The sequence below is a fragment of the Brachyhypopomus gauderio genome, chromosome 5 (genome assembly GCF_052324685.1).
Source record: "Brachyhypopomus gauderio isolate BG-103 chromosome 5, BGAUD_0.2, whole genome shotgun sequence".
NCBI lineage: Eukaryota > Metazoa > Chordata > Actinopteri > Gymnotiformes > Hypopomidae > Brachyhypopomus > Brachyhypopomus gauderio.
In genome coordinates, this window is record NC_135215.1 from 8,731,963 (window position 1) to 8,743,168 (window position 11,206).

An 11,206-nucleotide genomic window follows, 5' to 3' on the forward strand; every position below is an offset into this window, starting at 1 on the left:
ATTTTTATAGTCGACTAATCGCCGATTATTTTTTATGATTAATCGGATTGTACGTTATAAAACATACAGCTTATCGCACTAGAATGCAACTGCTATTAGGCTATATAACCATCATTAGATTTCAGCTATATGCTAACTAAAAAGAAAAACAATTAAGATCATAGTTCATTAAAACTTTTATGAAATATGCAGCTTGTTGCAACAATTATTAAAATAAGGATAAGGCACTGGCTTAAACAACACAAAAATAAATACCTTAATTAAGAAATTGTGTTTTTTTTAGGTTTTTCTTTCTTTCATTTGTCTCTGGCATCAAACAAAAATAAAGTTTTGGTCTCACTGACTACAGAAAACACACTAATGCATGCTAACTAATGTTAACTTTTACAGCTACCACGATAAGTAAGTCCTAAGTTAATGCTCTGTTTACGCTAACTTTAGCAGCTAACTAGCAATTTAGATTACAGAGATGACGGTCCCGCCTCATCATTGTCACAATCAGCCACAACATGCTTCAGGTGCTCGTACATCGCGGTTGTGCTGCCGTGGAAGGCAAGTTCTGCCTTGCAGATATTGCACGTGTTTCGGAACCCGGCTACGGAACTCAAAAGTGTGGGATCACTTTAGGAAAATTTGAAGCTGTGTTCGAAATAGTCTACTACATACTACTGGCATACTGATCGAGCCCCAAATCAGTATGTGACCAAAATGAAAATTTCCAGTACGCGAAACATACCCGGATGACCTACTACAGGGGTGCCCACTGTTTTCAGCTTGCGAGCTACTTATAAGATGACCCAGTCAGAAAGATCTACCGGGGTGGCGGCGAACGTAATTTGTTGAGCGGGGGGGGGGGGGTGTGTGGCGAACATAATATGTTGAGCGGGGGGGGGGGGGGGGGGGGGGGGGTGGCGAACGTAATTTGTTGAGTGGATTGCAGATTGGCTGCCGTGAATGTCAATCAAAATACAACCGTCAGTGCAGATGTGCGATTCATCTACTACTATTTTATGTGACGCGATCTACGCACATTCCTTCGCGATCGACCGACAGTTCGATCGCGATCGACGTAATGAGCACCCCTGACCTACTACTTCCGCAAAATATTCTAGTACGTGAACAGAGCTATCTTCGTGGTGTACTGCATCCCATCATGCAACGCTATGTTCACGTGACCCCGTAGTGTGCTTTGCTTTTGTCGCATACTGGAAACTGTACTGCATACTACTACGAGGACCAGTATGCAGTATCCAGTATATACTGAGTCCAGTATGCAGTATCCAGTATGTAGTAGTCTATTTCGAACACAGCCATAGTCTGTATAAGGTCCTGGGATGTCTTCCACTATCTACCCCGGTTTCCACTACTGCGCATGTGCATCAAGGACAGAAAGGCAGACGCAGCAGCGGAAACTGCCGCAGCAGTTTGTAGAGAAAAAAAAAACGACGCATCGAATTACGCCGTTAAAACGGCATCATTTTGTCAGTAACGGGATAATATAATTAATTACTTTTCCTGTCGTTACAACGCAAATTTATAATTTTCAAGGTGGCGATATAAACATTATTTAAGAAAATACTTTAAGTTCCTGAATGTCTACCAGACTGTGTATTTGATTTGTGTTTATTTAATTAAGAATAGAGGTTTAATTGTTAAGTTTACTTCTATTGTGAACAAACCAGTTGTCTCAGGTTGAAAGAATTTAATTTAATTTGATAGATGTAAATGCACTTTACTGTATATAGTGTAACTGTTTACTTTTGCTTCTTTTTTTTTCAAAGATTTGGGATTTTAAAGGATTTTATCCTGCACTGGTCTGTTGATGTGCAATAAATGTCAAAAGTTAAACACCTTTATGATCTACTCATTTCAACTGACAGTGAAAACTGCTTTTTCAAAAAATCCTTATTCATTGGCATATAACTTCTTTTTTTTTTTACTGTAATGCAAATAGTTACTTTCCCTGGTAACGAGTTACTTTTATTATAGAGTAATTCAGTTACTAACTCAGTTACTTTTTTGAACAAGTAGTGAGTAACTATAACTAATTACTTTTTTAAAGTAACGTTCCCAACACTGGTCGTTGACTATTTTAATAGTCCACATAATCGCGACTAGTCGACTAATCATGGCAGCCCTACCCTGCTCCCACTACAGTCCCACTGAGGCTGATGTTCCAGACCCAAGGGAATGAGAGGTCCTTCTGTACACCGGTGGTAGATCCAGCATGCTGGAGATGTTGAACACATTATTTGGCCATCTTGGGGATTCCTTTCAAATACAGGGCAGGAATCTTTGCAATATTGTGGTCATCCAGGTAAAGCTGTGTAGTGGTAGGGGGTAGACTGATACACATGCTGCTCAGAGAGGTTCGGTACATGAGTACATGAATAACATTGTTCTGAAGGTACAGGTAGCAGGTGTGGGTAGGGGATCTTGGGAATGTGCTACCTCAACCCCAAACAGACCTGACATCTCACCATCATTCTGCAAGAGTTCCTAGACCATGTCGACGCACTGTTACAAGGTGTGGAGCCCTATAAAAAGTAATAGGACCCCTGTTGAGGATCTGACAGTACTGTATTAGAGAGCACTGACATCTAAATACTGAGGAAGGAAAATACACACAGTGCACATAAAATTATATATATATCAGTAGCGAACCGTGACCATAAAACAGCGGGTGGAAATTATCATACAGTTAAGCCCTCCCACTAAGAGGGAAGATATGATTGGTCAATTTTGCTGTCATTGGAAACTGGTATTGCGCTGAATTATACCTGCCAGGCCCTCTGTAAACGAACAGCGGGCATCACAGTCCTGATAGGGGGAGACACAGGCTCACAGGCTTCCACACTTAACCCCTCACCTTCCAACACAGACTGAATAGACACGGTTGAATAATTTATTTGCTTATATTTTTGTAATTGTTTAGATGTCGATTGTCAAACTGTAAGTAGATAAAATAAAATTGGATAAATTATATATATTTTTAGACCCTCTGAGAGGGCGTAGAGGGCCCTGACGGTTCCCCACTGATATATATATATATTTTTTTTTTTCCACTTTAACTTTACTCCTTATATTTAAAGACAGTCTGGCACAAAGGTTTTCTAATCATCTCTGTTAGTATTTGTAGTTTTGGTTAGTGTTGTTACTCCTGAATGACTGCTCAGTCACCTCTTAGCCAATCATAGCCTCTCAGGATCAAGGGTCACAATCTTTTCATGTTGAAGTGGATCTGAAGTGATGCGTCAGACAATGTTCCTCTACAATTGCCCCTACCCTACATCCTGTTCTTCACCTCACCTCCCATTGCCACATGCTTGTTGCTTTCACCTTCTGTGCAATCAGATATCTGAGGCCCTGTTTGCCTCCAGTGATCAAGGATGACAAGCCATGTGGTTTATAGTTGTTTTAATTTCCTGTGCCACCACCTGCACACTGCAGCGTGGAGTTAATCCCATGTAATTGGCTTCTCAGAACCTTTGGAGGATTCTAATAGACGATCACCCAAAATCTAATGCATAATTCAGCCATCCGGTTCTGGAATGGATGGTGCAGCTAGACATAAAAATGAGAGAAAGAGGACTGGATGGTCAATCCTACAAACAAGTTTATACTTTTTAAGAAATATTCCAAAGCATCATCTCACCATAATTAACGTGTTATGATTTTGTCTTACACAATATGTTGCAATCCGCTGCTTGAGACGCACAAGGCACGCCAACGTGAAGCAGATTTCCTGCCTTCACTGTGTGCTGCATTTTCTCAGGCAGACTGAGAGCACCTCTGTGCTGAATCGGTTCAGAAAGGTGTGGCTGGATCATGCTTCACAATGGAATCCACATCTGTTTGGAGTAAGACTCTTGTGCACAGATGTCTCTTCACATGCACACAGCCAGGCAGATCTTGCCAGACACCCCACTCCTTTCATAGGATAACATTACTTGGCAATGGGGGGATGGGGGTGGGGGATGGTGGGGGGATAGAACGTGGAAAGGAAAAGAGGAAAAAACGTTCAATAGGAAAACTAACACTGTAAACTATTTGCTAAAATTGTTAAAACATGAGAGTACTGTAAAACGGATTTTAATTGACGAACATATTTATGTCTCAAAGCTAAAAAACAACCTTTAGAATGGCAAGAGGCTTTGCCATGAGTTCTTAGAGTAGTGATAGCAAACGTCTGCAAAAAGACGTGTCAGTTTTTGCATGGACAGGAAACACGTCTCATTACACCCAACCAGATTCATTCCTAGGTCATAGCATTGCGTCTTTCTGCAAATATGCTAATAACATATGACTGCGATCTGCCTCCTATCTTACATATTGGACAGCTGTCAGTAAATATAACGCTTCTCTGCCCTACTAACACAGCCTAGTAGAATTTGATCTTCATGGTCAAATCTCAAGTGCTTCTATCTTGTATAAGTTAAACTAGCAGTGACAAGTGGACCCTTTACTCCACTTCACACCACTTTACACAACTTGCCACTGAGGAATGCATCTACTTCAGTACTAAGATGTTCTGTTTACATGCAATTTATTATCACAGATTCTTCATTATGATATCATTATGATAAGAGTAATTACTATAAGAGTACTAACACTCCTAACCAATTATGCATATGCAAATCTGCCAGAAGATTTACATTTTAAATGGAAATGTTTTCAGGGCACGTGACTAACTGGCAACCCCCATAATCACTTATTGATCAGATATAATTAGGTCTTACTCAGCAATCCACAATGTCTGGACTACTACAGTGTCTGTCCTCATTTTGTTCCATGAGGGGAGACATGTCATTTTGTGTAGCATGTCAGAAGTAGAAACATGCTAGTGAATGTTCAATAGGAACACATACAAACTGAAATCAGATTTTTTCAAGACAGACTGGTGTGTTCTTTTTCCCAGAGGAATCCAATAAATTGTGAAAAAACAGTTCTGACATTTTATCACCAAACTGCAAAGTGAAGACATACAAATCCACTGCTGTGTGTCAAACATTCTGGTTGGAGATCTTAGAGGAGGAAAAGCCAAACACACTCATTACTAGGGCTGCTGCTAGCTTAGACTTGTGTAGACATATTTTCAATTATACTCAATGCACTCTTTGACCCTATCAAAGGTTTAACATCAATGTTCTGGCTGGTACTGTTATTAGCAGATGTTACAGATGTTATTAGTGGAACAGAGGACTAGTAGTAAAGCAGAAAAATGCATGAAAAAGACAATGTGTGAAAGAAGGCACAGCAGAGTTTTATGATTGAACAGAAGACCATCCATTGCATATAAGTAAGAGAGGTGAGAGGTTGTTTATTACATTACAACTTCTGCTGTTTCATTCAGAGGTTGCTCACCAGTTTTCTATTTTTCCATATGTTGGTCTCCTTGGGTCATTAGGTGTGGGAGCTTTGCACATCATGGGAGTTTAAATACAGCAGTGCATAGTTTAAACTATTGTGAATTAGAATTAAAGGACTCTGGCCAATCAAAGTTATCAGTGCTCAGAGTTCCTAGACAGGTGGCTCCTGGGAAATATACCAATCATTGAGTGGTTTTGCTCAAAACTGAGTGGATGAATTGATATTTTTGCATTATTCTTCTGGTGATCAAACAACGTGGTATCTGTGGAAGTAGAGCTTTCACTCAGCTATTTGCAATGCTAGCTCACACTTGCTAGTTTATGTCAAGCTAAACCTTTAAAGAGGTATTAATAAATCAAAGATCTGAATTAGTTCATTCAGCTCTTGCTTACTGATTAACTCAATCTAGCTTTTTCTATCAGGTGACCTCCAACATAATTGCAGGTCTTTGTTCCTCTTGGACATGGTATTACAACTCAGGCTAAAGATTTGTTCAGAGAAATCCACCACAGAAGATACAAAATCATTCAGTTCAAAGGTCTTCAGAAATTGTTAGAAAATAATTTTATGAATATTATTTGTTTATATTTATATTTGCAGTAAATGTACGTAAAATCAATCAGAGTATCTTCTCCAGGAAAGGCCTGACTCTCCCTTCGAGTCTTGAGAATCACAAAAAGAAAATCTCATGTTTCAAATTCTCTTGCTGTAAAGTCTTAGGTCATGAAGAATAAACCACACAAGCTGGATCCAAACTACTGCCTGGTGCTTAAACAGTATTACAATATATGCCATGCACATTTGATTTAATTAAAAAAGGCTGAATCTTATGTACAGCATATTGATTCAATAATGTTTCCCAAGTTTATTCAAACTATTTCTGCACTAACAGATGAAGTGGTAGCATTTGTTCCTTGTACAGATATAAAAGTTCTGAACTTATTTTAGTTTTCATTTTATTTTTGTAAATTCTCATTACTCATTACTCATTACATCATATCTAACCCTAACCCTAAGCCTGACATTTTGGAATTGTTCTTACCTGTGTCCTGGGTTTCATGAGGCTGTCCTTATTATATGTGGGGAAATTATTTTTTTGCAGTAAGGGTTGAAAATATATATATTTTTTTTTTTAAACTTCAGATCACTGCTTCTACAGATATGTACTTGAGTTTGGCACCAGGTTGTGATGAAAGCTTCATGCGTTACATGCTCCATACTTTGGTTCTGTTACATCTGAGGCAATTTCCTTCAGCAACACAGGGACTTTCTCAGTAAACCTGGTGAGCTTCCAGATTAACTGAAAAATCATGTAATTGGTGAAAGATGGTTGACATAAAACTTCAGTGATGCTCAAAGTTAAAGTCCACAAAAGCTGTAGGAAACTGGATTTATTAGAAACTCACAATTCACTGTTTTTTCAAACAAGTTTATCTTCTTCTTTTAACACAACACAATTCCGATGGTGCTGAAACTTTGTTTCAGTTATTGAGTGAACAAACACAGGTGCACAATTAATAGAACATGTAGAATTAGTCTATATTGTAACCATAGGAAGGTCAAGCATTTGCTGATAATCTATGACATATGATGGATCGCATGCAAGAAAGAATATTACATAAATGATGTTGATTTGTTGAGCACAAAATTGCTACAGGAAAATCCAAACCATAGTTTCATCAAACTGTATATCAATCCTTCACAATTTAAATAAAAATAGTTGTGTTACACTATAGCAGTTTCAAAGAGGAGCCACCTTGTAAGAAGAAAGTGTTAGATATTTCAGTCTAATGCAAGCCATGGATGTTTTTGTTTACTTATAGGAGGTTCTAAACATAGAATAGATAGTATACAGATATAGTTCATAATATTGTATGAGATCATTAATTAACATTTGTTAAAGATAATTCCTTACCTACAGGCCTGTCAATGTAATGTGTACAGTAATTGAAGAATGTTGATGCCCTGTTGGAACTGCTCAAACCTTAAAGATACAATCTTACAATCTTAAAGATACAATCTTAATACAATCTGTACAACAGCTTGCAAAGCAGATGAGGTTCTATATTTCAGTCTGATTCATATAAATATTAGAAATTGGAATGTTTGAAGTGTGTATTTGCTTCAGATCAACAGAGGCCCACAATTGAATGTCCCAATATGTAACACATTAGCCATACGTAAAATGAATACGTGTGTACCTCCTATAAAACACATATTTTATGTGCCATTGCAAGATTTTAAAATGTAGATCTCAAATGTAGATCTCAGTGTAGATCTCAAATGTAGATCTCAGTGTAGATCTCAAATGTAGATCTCAGTGTAGATCTCAAATGTAGATCTCAGTGTAGATCTCAAATGTAGATCTCAGTGTAGATCTCAAATGTAGATCTCAGTGTAGATCTCAAATGTAGATCTCAGTGTAGATCTCTTTTGTTAGTTCTGCATTCTCATCCCCTTGTGGCACAACCAACACTGTACAAACCACGTCTCAGTAAATGTGTAGCTGTGTGGGTTACGTAATAAGGGTGTCGGTATTGGGTCTCACAGAGGGTAAGTTATGCCGTGTCCACAAAGATAGGTGAGTGACCAGGCTAATCTGACATGTGTTTACATCCTGTGAAGCAGGGAACTGAGAGGGTGAGTGACTGTGGATGCTTGTGTGGGGACCCTATTCAAAAATGATCTCGGAGGCCACACGGAGACAGTTGGACGTGTCGTCGGGCATGTTGCCATGGGTGATCTTATTGCCGTCCAAGCGCAGGGTCTTCAGTTTGGAGTAGTTCACAGGGGAGGTGAACTTACAGATGTTAGGCAGGTCAAATTCTACAATAACAACAACAACAACAATCATACAAGGATGGCCAAATAGATGTATACCACAAGCAATAAAAACACACACACACACACACACACATATAAATATATATATATATATATATATATATATATATATATATATATATATATATATATATAGAGAGAGAGAGAGAGAGAGAGAGAGAGAGAGAGAGAGAGAGAGAGAGAGAGAGAGAGAGAAGGAGAATGGAAGCACTCACTGTCAATTTCATTGACTTGAAGATACAGGTGCTCGAGTGCCTCGTTGATCTCAGGAATGGCCTTCAGTTTGTTGAAGGACAGGTCCAGCTCCAGTAGAGAGGACACGTTGAACACACCCGCGGGAATTCCTGAGTCCACCAGCTTGTTATGGGACACGCGCAGGTACTGCAGCACAGGTAGCTTGGCCAGGTATGCGGCGGGGATGCTTTCAATCTCGTTGTTGTCTGCATAGAGCATCAGTAAGGAGGGAGGAACACCTGCTGGAAGCTTCTTCAACTTGTTCTCGCTCACGTCCACCAGCAACAGAGACTTCAGACCTTTAAAAGCCCCTCCAACACTCTCAGTGGTCAGCTGGTTTTTGGCCAAGTAGACCATAGTGAGGTTCTCCATGCCAGACAGTGTGTTTGGTGGGAACGAGTTGAGCTGGTTGCCATTCAGTCGGATTTCATTCAGGGACTTGGAGAGAGGGCCTGGTGGCTTGGTCAGCTTGTTGTTACTAAAGAACAGCTTCTCCAGGCTGGTCAGCTTGTCGATGGTCCCAGCCTGGATTTTGTCACTGGTGATGTTGTTATTGTCAAGGACCAGCCAGCGCATGTCAGTGACGTTGTCAAACACACCTGCCTTAATCTCCTCGATCAGATTGTTCTGCAGGTAAAGGTATTTGATCCCAGTGGGGATGACGGGCACGTACTTCAGGTTGCGGTTGTCACAGTACATGGCCGATGGGAGGGGACAGTAGCACTCTTGGAGACAGTTGGTCACAGACTCAGATGCATATGGCTCAGGGGCGGGGTAGTCATAGTCATAATACTGACAGACACACAGACCCAGCAGGCTGGTCAGGAGAACAGAGCGTAGAGGCAACATAGCTGCACAGTAAGGGCAAATCCCGTCTGAGGGAACGCGAGTCAGCAAAACAGTAAAAGAGAGAGAGACAGGGGTTACTAAATGAATGTCAACAACCCTAATCCTGACAACACTTGCTCTACTTAGACCTAAACATTACAAGAAGGATTTCATAGTACCTATAAACACAAGATGTTTCTGTTAAGTAACGTAGGTACTGCATATCCTCCGTGGATGATGTATGCAGACACTTTGTAGGGTTTTTGGGACAGATGTCTGCCCTGTCAGCCAGCCAGGCCCTAACTGCTGTTTGTCACTGGTCTGATATTATGACATTGTGTTGATGTCATCCGTGTATGACTCCCACTCTATCTCGCGTTAGGGGCTGTTTACTACAAATACCATCATCCTCTCTGTCTTTGTTCCCCCAGCCTGGACCCTGATGCTTACAGTGCATTCTATTTACATGTGTGTACCCCCTCTCCCATCTGTTACACACTCACACTGGTGTGACACAAACCACAGGGCCAAAGTAGGGAACACAAATGACGTTCCTCAAATGACACTCTCTTGGCTAACAAACAAAGAAATACTTAAAGTGTACTTTAAAGGGGCAGATTTTAGAAATTTGCACCATGCAAATATGAATTCTGCGACATATTTGGACAGACAAAAAACAAGTTTGATGCAACAAAGTATAAACAAACAACAACTCAGTACAGAGGTTTTAAGAACAGAAACGGTAAATAAAAATAGCGGACTGCATCCAGTGCTACACGACTCCTGCAGCACAAGCAGAGAGGAGTAATTTACAGCATCTTACAGTTATGCAGCCGGGACTAGGGTCTCCTCCTTATAATCTTATGCTGTATTAAAACACAACGTGCTATGACGTTAAACTAAAAGCGCCCGTGAAAATGAAGCTGCTTACCTCACTCTTCACATTCACAGTGTAATACATGCAGTTCTTTTAGTTTTAGTTACACCTTATACCGAAACACCTCCAGTTCAGGCGGCAACGCAAAGCAGATTAGACGAGATGCCCAGACAGGCAGACAAGCCCATCTGGGGCTCTCTAAAGCCCAGCAGAAGCCCCTGTGGGGCAGGTAGGAGCTGACTTACCTTCCTGTCTCTCCCTCTGTTTCAGGCAGCAGGATGAGATGTGTGCGGCCCGAGGTCTCTGGAGAGGACGAGAGAGGGAGGGAGAGAGTGAGGGAGGAAAAGAGAGGAGGGAAAGAGAGAGAGAGAGACAGAGAGAGAGGTTCGCTTAGCTAAACCACTGTAGCTCCAGAATAATGGAAAACAGGAGTCAGTGGGACAGCTGGACAGAACAGCAGCAGGAGAGGCTCTGTGGTGCATGGTCTGTGCAGTCTAATGAGATTCAGGTGGAGCAAAAGAAAGTATGGTAGGGTTTGCAAAATATGTGTACCTGTGTGGTTTAACACACACACACACACACACACACACACACACACACACACACACACACACACACACACACACAATCATTATGAACTTTTCCCTGGTTTCCCCTGATAAAACCATTGCCAACACTGCACATTTAGCCAGTAAAAGATAAATGGTTACAAGAATATATCTAATAATGGCTGCAAAATGGTGTGGAAAGTTGAGGAAGGAAAAAAGCTCTTTGGCTGCGTCCGATGCCAACTGCCCACCATTATATTACCCGGTCTGCAGAAGTGCTCCTGCTGTAAATAAGCCTTGGAAAAACTGACAGTAGGCGGAGGCCAGAGTGGGCCAGACCTGACTTATATAAGCCTCTGTTCTGCTCCTGCTCCTGTATGTCTGCAGATCAGGGCATCTGAGAAGACCTCAGCCATCTGCCCACAGATATGGAGGTGTAAATCACCATCAACTCTTCTTTTATCTTCCTGCCCGAGCACGTCTGTTCCAGCATGTGGAGGGCCTG

General features: G+C 40.8%; 1 protein-coding gene across 2 annotated transcripts; it reads right to left on the reverse strand.

The window, feature by feature from the left end:
• Positions 1-6,746: 6,746 nt before the first annotated feature.
• On the reverse strand, positions 6,747-10,638 carry lum (lumican). 2 transcript variants are annotated; one of them, XM_077005368.1, is made up of 3 exons: positions 10,399-10,638; positions 8,430-9,323; positions 6,747-8,196 (listed from the first exon to the last, which is right to left on the reverse strand). In XM_077005368.1, the coding sequence occupies exons 2-3, from the start codon at positions 9,295-9,297 to the stop codon at positions 8,042-8,044; spliced, it is 1,023 nt and encodes a 340-aa protein (XP_076861483.1). In that variant the 5' UTR covers positions 9,298-9,323; positions 10,399-10,638; the 3' UTR covers positions 6,747-8,041. The 2 variants fall into 2 exon arrangements, with proteins under 2 accessions (XP_076861483.1, XP_076861485.1); XM_077005370.1 differs by lacking the exon at positions 10,399-10,638 and adding an exon at positions 10,208-10,346.
• Between the last annotated feature and the right edge of the window lie 568 nt (positions 10,639-11,206).